Below are 14,776 nucleotides of genomic sequence, written 5' to 3'. Positions count from 1 at the left end.
CTGCACAGCTAATAAGTGAGAGGACCAGGGGCAGACCTGTAAGTGGAAATAGGATCAAACACAGTACTTGACAAATAACAAGATTCAAGTAAGTATTTGATGAATAAATGAACAAATACCCTGGCTGGGAAAAAAGGTCTGCTATCAAGCATTTAATAATTAAAGGTAAGTTTTAACGCTAAGGTAGAAACAAAATAAGGGCCTACAATTCCCTTCATCTCTTAACACCTAGAAATAATAAATGTGAAGCAACTGCTATCCCTCCACTAAAAAATAAACAAAAATTTCTTTAAATTTTCATTGACATTTTATTCTATGACAGAATATACTTTTTCTGACATAAACTCTCAAAATATATTAACACTTGGACATAACTTTTCTCAATTGCTGTGTGTAATCTGTAAATAAAGCCATGCTATTTTTTTTTTTTATGCAATCCTGATTTAGAGTCAGAACTACTAATACATGTTGCTTAAACTACAATTGCATATCTTTGGACCATGTACCTAATGTATGTGCCATGACTTATTGCAGTTTTGCTATACACAAATTCAGTTTATTTATAGGGGATGTAAGTTAGAAGAATTACTTCAATTTAATTTAATATGTACAGCTTGGTTTAGTGGGAAATAAATTTTTTTTGGTTTGTTTTTGTTTTTCAACTAGATAGAAACATCAATGAGAAAATCATTGATTGGCTGCCTCCTGCATGTGCCCTTGACCAGAATCGAACCTGGGACCCTTCAGTCTGCAGGCCAATGCTCTATCCACTGAGCCAAACCGGCTAGGGCTTAATTTATTGATAATGGTAATTACCAATATGCTGATAACAGTACCAGCATATGCTTTTTCAAAAATTCTTTAAAATGCCCAAGGAACAATCCAAAAGAAAATGTTAACTTTCTTAAAACTGAAGGAAATAGCCTAATCATTCACTGGAAACATAAATAAGGCAACGATGGTAAGTCATATATAAACATCCATCAACTCAGAATTCTGGTTTTATAGCTGTAGAAAGGAAACAGGCCTAAAGATATACTAGGTATTTCAGAAAATAAACTGATTCATGAGAAATGGCTGGTAAAAGTATGAAGACTTTATGGGCATAGTTTAAAATAAATGTCTGGAAACTACAATTTATAAAATGTGTTTTATATACAGGAAGAGAACTTCCTATCCCTGAAGGATAGCAGGTGACAAAGGAGGATAGAACACATTATGGTTATGGTCCCTTACACACAAGTATTGATGAACATGAAAAGTTCTGAGAACCAACAAATTAAGATAAAATTAAAATACCTTAAGCTTTCTATGATGGATGCCTTTGTCATCTTTCTGCAACAATAATTTTCTCAGTTCTTTGTTCTCCTTTTCCAACCGTTCCAAGATTCTCTGGTACTTTAACTGAAACAAAATAATATCATAACTACATAAGAAAAAGATGGGTTAATAGATAACATTAAGTCTAAATTAAAAGCTTCTAAAATCCTGAAGTCATATCTCCTAACTATTCAAAATAAATTATTTCATTTCAAAAGCTCTTATGAAAATGTTGAGAGAATAAATTATGAAGATCTCAAACAATAAATTTCATTATAGTTTTCTATTACAATTTGGCATTTTATTTGGAAAATTCTTTGGTATTTACAATGAAGAAATTAAATTACTTAAAAATGTAAGCATTTAAAGCCCATCCTTAAGTACATTCCATGAAGCAGTATTTCCTATTATATCAACATTTTTTAAGTCTTCATTATAGGGACAATTTGGCAAAAATTCAAACTCCTCCCATTCCCCATATTATTTTGTGTTTTAATTGAAATGATATCCTATCCTATATAATAAAAGCCTAATATGCTAAGTGTCCGGTTGTCTGTTCAACCAATCAAAGCATAATCCTATCTAATAAAAGAGTAATATACAGATTGATCATCACTGCAACACACAATATAGCTGCCTCCATGTGGTCAAAGATCCTGCCCCCATGTGGACACAAGATGGCCACTACAAGATGGCCAGCAGGAGAGGGCAGTTGGGAGGCACCCGGCCTGCAAGGGAGGGCAGTTGGAGGTGATCAGCCCTGCAGGAGAGGGCAGTTAGGGGTGACCAGGCTGGCAGAGGAGGGAAGTTGGGGGCAAACAGGCTGGCAGGGGAGCAGTTAAGCATCAACCAGGCTGGCAGCGGAGTGGTTAGGGGGTGATCAGGCTGGCAGGCAAGCAGTTGGGAGCCAGCAGTCCTGGATTGTGAGAGGGATGTCCGACTGCCCGTTTAGGCCCGGTCCCACCAGGATCGGGCCTAAACGGGCAGTTGGACATCACTCCAGGCGTCCCAGATTGGAGAGGGTACAGGCTGGGCTAAGGGACAACCCCCCCCCCCGTGCACGAATTTCATGCACCGGGCTTCTAGTATGCTAATGATATGCTAAGGATGCTCAACCACTTGCTATAATGTGCACTGACCACCAGGGGGCAGATAGTTGACTAGTTAACCAGTCGCTATGATGTGCACTGACCACCAGGGGGCAGACACTCCGATCCACAGGTTAGCTTACTGCTGGGGTCCAGCTGATTGGGACTGAGTGAGACGGGCCGGACATGCCCAGGAGCCCTTCCACGGTCCCTCCCCGGCTGGCCAACCTCCCGCGTCCCTCCGAGGCCCCGATGGTGCACCGGTGGGGTCCTTCGGCCTGGCCTATGCCCTCTTGCAACCCAGGACCCCTCGGGGGATGTCAGAGAGCCGGTTTCAGCCGATCCCACAGGCCAGGCCCAGAGACCCCACTGGTGTACGTGCACCAGGCCTCTAGTAAAATAATAATAGTTAACAGTACCTGAGCATGCATTATGTGATAGGCCCTTTAGTTAATGCTGCACCTGCATTAACTTCCTTAAGCCTTCACATCAGGCAAAGGCTAAACAGATTAGGAATCTGAGATTAGGGATGCTTGGTAGCCTATCCAAGGTCAGAGTTTTGAATATATAGAAAGGTCTGAGCCAAGGGTTCAAACTCTTCCAACTTCTAAGTTTCTGTGGTCAGAGATTACACATTAATTTTTAAAATACTGATATAAAAACAGATTTTAAGAAGACAATACATTTAGACGGGTTGTTTTGTCAAAAGTAAATGCTTGGCTACATACTCTTCTTAAGTAAATGTGATCCTTTTACAATTGGTCCTCTCAGTTTTTACACTATAATTTCTCTGAGCATTAACAAAGTTTGAAATACTATTAAGATTTACTCCAACCTACAACCAGCTGAATGTTTATGTTCAATCTATAATATCATGCCTTTTATAATGGAAAATATCTCTTAGGATATTTTTAAGTTGTAGTCAATATTCTAAGAACATAGTAAATAATAGGAACTCATGGTTCTCTCCTCAGAGAATTTCCACAGTAAGCCAAATTCAAGAAAAACATAATATTTAGTTTAACTATGTAGTATGAAAAAGGTAGAATTACAGGTTAGATTCCACTATAAACAGTTTTTATACAATTATTCATTTATATGTAGTAATAAGACTATAATAGTATCCTATATAATAAAAACCTAATATGCAAATTGTCCCCTCGACTGAGAGTTCGACCGCTTGCTATGACGTGCTCTGACCACCAGGGGGTGGCACGGAACATGGCAGGCGTTGGTGACACATTGCTGGCAGAGGGCGGCAGTGGAGGCACTGCAGGCCCCAATGGGCCCGACGACAGCGGGACCTCAGGGGGATGGTGGTGAGTGGGCGGCGCCAGGTCAAGGCGGGTGCATGCAGAGGCCCAATCTCCCCGCCAATTGCCCTGCAGACAGCAACCAGCCTTTTATTATATAGGATAAGAAGTCCTTGGCTCTTCTCACTCATCAGAATTACCTGGGTATGTAGAAGTTCTTCTTGAAGTTGGTCAATTTTCTCTTTGTCTGTCACCTAAATATTTAAAAGAAATTAATTTTGAGTAGAATTAGGTTTATATAGGATGTACTAAATTAAAAAAAATTTTTAAAGTATTTTAAGAGTAAAAACTGATTTTATAAGCATAATCAAAGCAATTTTAAATCAAATGATATTTAAGAAAGTAAAAAACAATTATATTCATCAATAAGAAGAGCTCATTAAATTTCATATTAAATAAAAACCTTGAAAAGCAATCATTTCCTGTTGCCATTCTAATCATTTCTTATGAATGGCTGGTTAGAAAAATTAGACATAAATGGTTACTATGTTCTTCACAGCTTGTTTTGTGCTCAAGCACAGGCACTTGGATGCATGGAGAAATAAAGCATTGACAGCCCTACAGAAATGTGTTTTGGGAAGTCAGATACATGTTATCATTTACAGGTACTGAAAAAGTTCATTGATCATAGTGTATATTTTAAGCAAACATTATCCATTTCCATTCTGTAAGTAAGGAAGTATTTAATAAATGCAAAGAACAACTTGCATTTTCAGAGCTCTAAGTGGAGCCAGATGATTGTTTTTAAATTTAGTTCTAGTGCAAGATCTATTAACACTTAATATAGCAAATGCATCAGTAGCAATGAAGTCAAGTAAAGCAACTAAAATTAATTTGGACATAAAACAAAAGTAGGACAAAATCCACAGGTACTGCAGAAACTACTTCAAATTGTTATTAATATTAATAGTTCTAAAGTAAAATATCCAAAAACAACAAAGAACTTTATTGTGTAACAGGCTTTAAAATTGTCACAATACAATTCTAAATATCAAACACAATGATCAATTTTAATCAAAATGATGTCATTTATGACAAATCCACATAACTGTGCTTTGACTCCTTGGTGAGGTACAGAAGTTGTCATTTTCAGTCTTTCAAAATAAATTGTCTAATTTCTGATCATCAAAATTTGCAACAAAAATTTATTTCATAGGACACAAAAGTATGTTTAAAATTCATGTAAATCCTTGTTATTCATTGGCTATTTAAGCAATCAAGACATCATGATAGTAAATGTATATGAAAAAATTTTAAATGATTTGTTCAAGAAGGCATTAATAATTTTCATCCATGCAATAAAGTTAACTTGAGATTTTAATTCCTATTCTCAAATACTTTCTCAAAATTTTCCCCAAACACTTCTTTTAAATAAAATTGACGCCCAACCAGCATGGCTCAGAGGTTGAGCATGGAACTATGAACCAAGAGGTCATGGTTCAATTACTGGTCAGGGCACATGTCTGGGTTGGGGGCTTGATCCCCAGTGGGGGGACATGCAGGAGGCAGCCCATCAAAGATTCTCTCTCATCACTGATGTTTCTATCTCTCTCTCCCTCTCATTTACTCTCTGCAATCAATAAAAAAACTTTTTATAAATGTCAATGCTTGTTAGAATAGGTACATACAATTTTTCCTTAAAAGCCTATGCCTAAAAATCTCTAACTATGTTTTAGTAATTAGAAAAATGATAATATAAAGCAAACTTTATTGTTGTTTTCTCATTCCTGTATAGCAAGTAGAGACTTATGGATAGAAACTCTTTTCATTTGACTGTGTGTTTGTGTAGCATGGACAAGAATTATTAATAGTCTCCTAAAATGTGAGGAAACAAGAAAGGTGAAGAGGAGCCCATAACCCAAAGAACAAAATATTGAAGGCCAAAGGAGAAATAAATAATTCCACATTTCGATCATAAGGCATGCCATCACACTGTAACAATGTGGTCATAAAACTTTTTTTATGCAGATTAAATTTCCAATTCATTTTAAAAGGTACTTTGATTTATTTTGGTTCCATTAAATATTCATCCAACTGCAGCTAAATTAGTATGAAATGTATAAACAGTATTAGTATAAGCTGTTTTAGTTTGAATGTGAATATTTAATGGTTTCATGCAATATATCCTAAATTAAATAGAAAATTCAACATTACACAATGGGGCAATAATTAACAAACCAATACAATTACACCAAAAAGTTATACTGTTTATTATAAGCCAAAGGCTTAAAAGGTTATCTTAGTAATTAGGTAAAATAAAAAGGGTATACAAAAAGTTAAAATGATATAAGGTTATTAGAATATTACAAACACAATCTTTATGCTAACAGTATTTAGTATCATGACTGTTAAGATTTTTATAAATTCATATTTTTTAGGAGTATGTAGATTTATCTTTTGCCCTCTGGCATGATTGTTAGGAATAACTCATGCACCATTTTACCTTCTATCTGCTTAACTTACTGAAACATCAAAATTAATGTTTTATTATAAGACAAGTGATGGTGGAGTCAAGAATTACACCTAATGTTTTCTAGGAAACAAGGTAAATAAGTATTCATGAGAAGATACTTATACATATTTTCTTAAGAGACTAGCATATGCTACTTTTTAATCTGTTGTTTATTTAAGGTCTTAACTAGCAATCTGGATATATTTTATTTTGATGAACTTTATTGATAAAATTCAACTCCTATGACAAGAATAAGTTCTTGTCCCGTTGAGTATATTCAGTTTGTATTATGAAGTTAATTTAGGACTCACCCTGACAGAAATGGGTATCAATGGTCTTGAAACCAGGGCTTTTCTACAATTCCAGGGCTGTGAAACTGATGGAGAAAGAGCGGAATCCTCCGCAGAAACAAGCTAAAGCTGAAAAACAAAAACCTTTACTAGCTCCTCACAAAACCAAGCCTGATTTAAAATTTTTTAAAGTATTTTTCCCTACTAAGCCATTGTGGCCATTCTGAAATACCAAAACACATATATGAAAGCCTCAAAAACATCTTTGTATGTGTACATATTCATAGGAGGCAAAACTACCAAAGGCAGTTTTAATGTACTGTCCCTGCATGAGCTCCTTTGCTCAGGAGATACAAGGGAAATTTTATAGCTGCTACTACTAGCATGATATAAAAAATGAAGCCTTACTTATATTTTCAAGAAGGTAAGGATGAAAGAATTATTAAAAAGCCACAAAAAGCTGTGGTTTTGTACCTCAAGTAAACATCAAATGTCTGGATGGGCAGAAATCTTACAAATTAGGATTTTGATCATTATGGTGAATCTCTGAAAAGTCATGTGTACTAACTATAAGGGAAAAGTAGGGAAGATACAGTAAAGAAACTATTTTTCAGGAAAGTAGGGGGAATGATGAAGAATGCTCTTACTATAGAAGAATGTAAATGGTTTTAGAGTCCCATGTACTTTTACCCAAGGTAACGTCACAGTGGGCAGGAACAGCCTCGGTTTGGTGATCCACTGTGCAACGTAATAAAACAGAAGGTACAGTCCTATCAGTCACTATTTCACAAACAAGGAAAGTGAGGCATAGAAGTTATTGGATAAACCAATAAATATTTAAAATGGAACATCACTAAGCCTGAAAAATGGCAAGTAGGCCTCAAATGAGCATTAACCTTTGGCAATGTAGAAAATAATCAATATTCACTACTAATAGCCCTTAAATCATCAGATTAAAAAGCAAACAAACACCTTAAACCATTTCTTAAAATCTGAAAATGGTAGATCTACAGGACTCATTTCAAGTTATTTTACCATTATGAACATTTAAGAATAACTTTTAACTAGAACTATATTCATATTTCTAAACAATGTACCAGAATGGAATAACTCCTTCCCCTTCCTTCTGTAACAAAGCTAAGGATCAGCCTTAGCATTCAATTTGTTAGAATATTTAAATGGCACTCTCAAGAGCATACAGAACAGAGAATGCTAAAGCACCATTTAAAATAAGTCTTCCTTTTTAAAAAAATCATTTTAAAAAAGGAAGACTTATTAAGAATTACAGATATTAAAAAAAATAGCCTAAGTGTTTCTTTGGTAACATACATGCTTTAATTTAACAAAGCAGAAGAATAATTTACTTTCTATTATCTACCTATGTTATCCATTCACTAAAAGCTAAACACATACAGTAGTTGATTCCACAGCCATGGAATTGAGAAAAGCCAGGAAGTGATACTGAAAAAATAAACGAAACTGTGATAAGTGCTCTTAAGTGTTTAACCACCAACATGAGACAAGGTTAGTCAGCAGAAGCATTGCACTAAATCATTATAATATTGGTTGATTCCAATACCAGAATCTACAGGAAGCTCATTATATGCATGACTAAATCTTTCTTCCTAAGATTTGTACATAACTTTAAAACTTTTCTGATATATGACAACTAGCTGATTTCATCAGAATATAACTTTAAATCATTACATTCATTTCATTTTGACTTGAAAGTCTTTTTAGAACATTAACTTTGGGATCTACACTGTGGGATCATCTAACAGCCAAAAGCGTATTTTTAAGGACTTCTTGATTGTACCTATAACTAAATATTTGTATAGACTTACACTGACTTTTATTAAAATCTGCTCTTTAGCGAATAGAATTAGATCTGATTTCTAATGTTCTTTCAGTGGCCCAAGGTAAAACTTACTTATGTTGACTTTATTGATGAATGTGGATAAACTTTATACCATGAGTTTATCAACCTGAATAAGAATAACTATGCTGCCCTGGCTGGTGTTGCTCAGGGGTTAGAGCATTGGCCTTCCCACCAAAGGGGCCAGGGCCCCAGTTGGGTGCATGCAGGAGGCAACCAATTGATGCGTGTCTCTCACATTGCTGTTTCTCTCTTCCTCTCTCCCACTCCCTCCCGTACTTCCATTCTAAGAATCAATGGAAAAAGTAATAACCTTTGGTGAGGGTTAACACCCACCCCAAAAAAAGAATAACTATGCCTAAAAGTTAAATCAAAATTGTTTTCTTCTATAAAAAATAAAGCCATTCTCTGCTGATCCATTTCACCTAAAACAAATACATTTCAATCTTTAAATAATTGAACATGGTCATTCATAGTAATCCTTTTCATTTTAGTATAAAAACTTGGAGAACAATTAAGTAGACAAGTTAGCTAAGAATTTAGGATGACTAAATAACTGAACCAAGTAAACCATAATTCATTATTCTTCCCTAAATACTAATCCAAGGACCCTCACAGTTAATATAATTTTTAGAAAATATATATGTTGGGTATGTTTACCCTCTCCAGGAAAGTTACATATTTGTATTATGTATCTTTCATAGTTTTACTTTGTCAAAAATAATTTCTCATAATTGGAGTCCATGAATAGATTAAGGTGACATGATCTCGGTAGAAATGGCTGATTAATCTGAACACATCAGTAGCCCCCTTAAACCATCCATCACCTTGCGCTTCTGTTGGGCATAGCTCGTGCTATATTGGCCAGCAGCTCTGCGTGCTTCCTCTTCATGTTCTTGAATTTGCTGTTGTAAGAGAATGAGCTCACCAAGCAGACCCTGCCATGAGTTTACAATGAGGAAAAGAGGAAAATTGGGGAGGAGAACAATGTTAAACCAAAGGGCACAAGAAAGGAACAAATGTAAGTTAGGGAGGAATGGAAAGCATATAACAAAAAAAATGGAAACATTTATGTACCTTTAGAGCCGCTATATAATTGGGCTCTGTACCACATTTCCATTTTTCCCCTCAGTAAAATTAGATGTCTCAGAAATATAAAACAGCATAGTTTAAAAAGTGAAAAGGAAAATGCAGTAAGTGACTGCTGAATAAAATGAACCAGATGCATAATATCAATCTACAGTAAAACCCAGATTAACCGGAATGCTCAAAGAAGGTGGTGCTGTTAATTTGGAAATTAACTAAATTTCTTAGTAATAGAAAACTCAAGAAAACAAATGCCTCAACCCTTATTTTTGGATTGCCAATATGAACTAGTGCATACTCTAGACTTGATCCATACGAGAGGAAAAATGAAACAGTTCTTAAACAAGTGTTGACCTTATAGGTCTAAATCTCTTAATTCTCAACCACAATTCTCATTGGACTGAACAGAGGATACATAATTGTTTATTTACTTATTACATTATTATTTTTAAGTAAATGTTTTTTCTTCATACTGTATCTGATGTCTTCAATTAAACATTATAGCCCCTCAAAAATATTAATTTGAATTTCTGAGCATCAAGTTAATCAAGATTTTACATTAATTCATATATTCTGCATGCCTACACACAAACTTACTTGATTAAAATTTAGCACTTTTTTCTTTTTGAAAATTAAAAAATAATGTTTTAGACACTTTTAACTTTACACATCAAATAAGTAATTTGATTAAATTTTCACTTTTTATGAGCTGTTTTAACATTAAATAAAAATAGCCTCTGAGGATATAGAGTACATATCAATTACTAAAGCAAAAGCACTATAAAAGAACACAATTGAGATATGAAGATAATAAAATAATTATAAAAATTTAAAATGAAACAAACTCCGTTTGGCCCTATGTACAAAAAAATCACCATTTCTATGTTTAAAATTCATTCCATGTAATAATCTTGAAGTGTTAATCTGGTATAGCTTTTTATCACAATATATTCATATGTGGCATGACACTAAAAATACATGTCATTTTCTGTATACCATTTTTAATTTATCCTATTAGATAACTGATCTTGAGAAATGTTGGAGAAAAGACAAACTAAGAGTTGACAATGTTACAAGTCTAATATTTTCTCAACTATAAACCCTAAAAAGACTAACTTCCAATGAATGAGATCAGGGATTTGCATATGAATAGTGTTCTGGCTGGATATTTACCAGATTATAAAAATAAAAGGAGTGAGGGAAACTAATGCTCATTAAAATCTAAATTAGGAGTTTCATATAGCTTCAGGACTTTTTAAAATAACTATCAAAATATTTTATCTAATGCAATTAGAAAGTCTCTTAAAATGAAATACATTCAAATTTTAATTAGTAGACTCATCCAGAGACTTTATAATTCAGTTTACTCATATACTCCAAAGACTTATAGAAATAAAAAAGTTTTTCAGAAAAGAAAATGGGTAGGCAACTGGTGCAGGCCAGAAGGGGTCAATGGGGAAAAAAGGACAACTGTAGTACTTTCAACAATAAAAATAAATTTAAAAAAATAAAAAATAACCCAGCCAGTATGGCTCAGTGGTTGAGTGGTGACCTGTGAACCTGGAGGTCACGATTTGAATCCAGGTTGGGAGCACATGCCCTGGTTGCAGGCTTGATCCCCAGTGGGGACCATGCAGGAGGCAGCAGATCAAAGATTTCTTCTCATCACTGATGTTTCTATCGCTCTCTCCCTCTCCCTTCTTCCCTGAAATCAATAAAAATATCAAAAAATAAAAAATAATAGTTATAGTAATAAAGCAACAATAAAAAATTTAACTATGTATGGTGATGGCTGTTAAAACTAGATTTATTGTGGTGGTCATTTTATAATTTATTCTTATATAGAATCTTTGTGTTGGCCACCTGAAATTAATATAATTTTATATGTTAATTATACCTCAATAAAAAGACAAAAAATAAAGTTAGAAAAAAGAAGTAAATATAAACAAAAAAACATTTTAAATTAAGGGAAACTATTAGCATATAATTTAGGGGATTTTTATTTTGTTTGATTCTTAGTTTTAATACATAAGGCTATAGTCATTGCCAATAATAATGGCACTAGCTGACTTATACTATAAGTCAAAGGATGAAACTAGTTGATATTTCTGTATTAGAAGAAAAAATAAAAGTGATAACATAACTGAAATGTCAACATTTGTTTCCAAATTTAATATAAAATATTTTTATAAAAACCTTATCTACAAAGATATATCTTTTAAATAAATACTTTATGGTCATTGATAAGTCTGGCAAAGAAAGACAAAACCACTACCCTCATCATTCCCATAATTTTTTAAGGCATGTTTTCAATGTTTTGTATCATTGCTTTTCATCAAGCAGAAAGATCCAACTTATTTTATTCCAAATTCAACTTATTTTTAAAATGTCATTTAGTCATTTATTGTAGTTACTTCTTCTAATCATGCAAGTATTTAGATTTCTCAAAACAATTTCCTTTTAAAGAAGGGAATTCCCATGTTGGCTTATACAGTAGTGTATCTGTGCTTTAACTAACATACCAACAAGTATTCTAATTTATACAATACCAAAGCAGTGATAAAATATTTCACATTTCTTAACTGCTGGTCTATCAGGCACACAATTCTTTTTTATTTGTAGCTTAAACACCCTTCCTTATTTTATTGCTTATATTTATATATAAATTGTATGGTAAGTACTCTAATTTCTATTACATTACAAGGAAACACCCTCCTTCTAGTGACACTTCACTTTCCTTCCAAGTCTGTTACTGAAGGAAGCACTGTTATGTGAATATAGTTGAAATTAACTGTTACCTCCTGAAAAAAGTAGGAAAAAACAAGAATTAGACATAGAAAAAGCTATTTACACTATGCTACAGGACTAAAGGATGTTACCCTTATCCAATTTAAGGCACTAAATCTCACCCTAAATACCAAGTGATAGGGTATACAGCTTCTAAGTTAAGGCCATGTGGAATAGGAAGGGCAAGAAATGTGTGTATCCACTGTGCAAGACACACTCTTTCAATGGACAAAACACATTTTTTCAATAAATATTTTCCCTAGCTCAGACATTTTTCTCTCAAGAAATAGCACCTATTTTTAACTGATACATATTAGATATAAAATAGTTATAAATATTAATATTAGTGTAAACAACTATAGGTGATATACTCTCTAAACACCTAGCTATGTCAATTTGACACTATAGTTCTCACAGTCTCTTATTTCATGTACAGTGTTCTGTTTTTTTAAAAATTATGTCAGATCAAGAAAATCAGTGATAACTCCAGAAACCAAAGTATCAACTGAAAATGCTGCAAAAACCTAAAAGTAGATGAGTTTGATAGAAAGTTTTAAATAATCTTGAAATTATAAGTCATTCATATGTGAGTACATTTAAAATACTATATTTTTATTTAAAAATGTATTGCCAAATAGGGCCCCTACCCTATTTGTTTTTATACCTAGCATCAAGAATAATGTCTGCCACGTTGCATGTGTTCAAGCTAGCACCTAGAGTAAGACTTGATACATCTGTTGCTTAAATGAATCAAATTACAACCTACTTTTACCTAATATTGCACACAAAGTTCCCAGCATAAAATCCCAATTGGTTTCCAAAAAAAATGCCTATTCTGTAGATAAACTACACATCAACCCTACAACCTATTTTCCCCAACCCCCAGGACAGACTTCCCAGAGATTAAGAAAAGGGAGGAAAATTAATCAAATAATGTAAATGTGCTATTTACTTATGTACTAAAAGATAAGAGAACAACGATTATAGTCATCATCATCATCATTACCATTTAACCAAACATAAGTTGCAAGTTTCCTAACTCTGTAGTTACTTGATGGTGCTGGTTGTGAGAATTTCATTTTATTATCACGTTTGTTACATAAGGAATCCCAGAAATGTAAGTAGTACTTAAGCAACGCTGCTTTGTTACAATTTAGTACTATATGTACTACCTAACATTCCTGTTTTCCTCTATAGCTGCCAAATACTGAAGGCCAAGAGAAATTCACAGGTAATCAGCAAAAAGACATATTATATAAAATCTTTAGGCCCATTCTTGTTGGCATCAAATTTATTACTTTAAATTAGTCTTTCTTCTACTGAGTTTAAATCAATCAACTGATTTTGCTAAGAGCTCAGCACTATTCTAGGTGAGATTCTGTGGTAGAAATATTCCATCAATAGTAAGAATGCAAACCAAAATAGTGTTATATATGACAAGTGGTCTAAATGTTAAATGTATAATTAATGGAACTAAAATGATTACAGAGTCCTTAATGAATGTGACAACTGAACTGGGCTTTAATGATGAATAATTAGCCAGAGGAAAGGAAAGAGCTATTTCAGCTCGGAGGTACAACATAAGCCACATAAATAAGAAATAAAGTAACATGGAAAGGAAAAGCAGTAATGTATTACTGTTTAATAATTATACTTAAAACAGTAATATCACTTTTCATGATTTAGACTTTTAAAATGTCTTCTAAATATTTTCTATAAATTATAATTGTGTTTATAACCTTCAGAATGACCATATTCCTTATTTCTATAATATGTGTATGACCAATCAGAAACATGATAGAACAAAACCACAGATACTAACATGTCTCCTGTAGCATATTTTCACTAGAACACAACAATCTTACTGAATCTAAAAAGTAGACACACTAAGTAGTCTTATCACCCATAATGTATTATGAGCAATATACAAAAATCTACAGATAAATTAACTCACTCAAACAGGCTCACCATTCTAATTTCTATTTTGTTTTCAGGTAGTTCTAAAGTCTCCAAGTCTCAAAAATATTATTCAGTTCACTCCAAGGGCTCTTTCTAATATTTTAAAAAGGACACAAGTTTTAAAATTTTTGATTAACAAAAAGCATTTATTGAAAAGTGGTTTCAGTATTTTCTATTTTATTTATTTATCAAAGATACATATCAGCACTTTTCATCAACATAACATAAATAACTACTGTCCACAAACATGGATTTTGTTAATATAAAACTTTCACATGGATTTTGTTAATATATGTTTTGAAATCGTGTTTTGAATGGAAATAAATCCAGGCAAAATCAAAGAAACTTGATGTCTAGTTAGCCCATACATTGTTATGTGCAAAGATATGCTTTCTGTCGACTTTTTGAAGACCTCCATTACAACTTTCCAGAACACCTAAAGTCTAGTGACCCCAGACTGGGAACTACAGGTAATCACTTCATGTTGTTCATTCTGTCTGACTCAAGTCAAACAATTTGACAGCTGTGTTCCCTCAACTCCCCGTCACTTTCTTGTCAGTTGACTTTGAAAGGTCCTAACTGTTCCTCTACTTGCCAGCATTTAT

The 14,776-nt window shown here is 33.5% G+C and overlaps 1 protein-coding gene across 2 annotated transcripts in view; it reads right to left on the bottom strand.

Annotated features, from left to right (window-relative positions):
• Positions 1–14,776, bottom strand: part of OPA1 (OPA1 mitochondrial dynamin like GTPase) — a 92,934-nt gene that overhangs the window by 61,466 nt on the left and 16,692 nt on the right. The window contains exons 7-9 of one of the 2 annotated variants that reach the window (XM_054713836.1): positions 9,167–9,277; positions 3,862–3,915; positions 1,300–1,404 (exon numbers count right to left, since the gene is read on the bottom strand). In XM_054713836.1, the coding sequence (XP_054569811.1) occupies positions 1,300–1,404; positions 3,862–3,915; positions 9,167–9,277 (270 nt within the window). The remainder of the gene's footprint in view (positions 1–1,299; positions 1,405–3,861; positions 3,916–9,166; positions 9,278–14,776) is intronic. The other variant, XM_054713837.1, reaches the window with a different exon arrangement.

This window comes from Eptesicus fuscus, chromosome 3, assembly GCF_027574615.1.
Source record: "Eptesicus fuscus isolate TK198812 chromosome 3, DD_ASM_mEF_20220401, whole genome shotgun sequence".
NCBI lineage: Eukaryota > Metazoa > Chordata > Mammalia > Chiroptera > Vespertilionidae > Eptesicus > Eptesicus fuscus.
The sequence above is the reverse complement of the archived record's forward strand: the minus strand, read 5'-3'. Positions and strand labels throughout refer to the sequence as shown.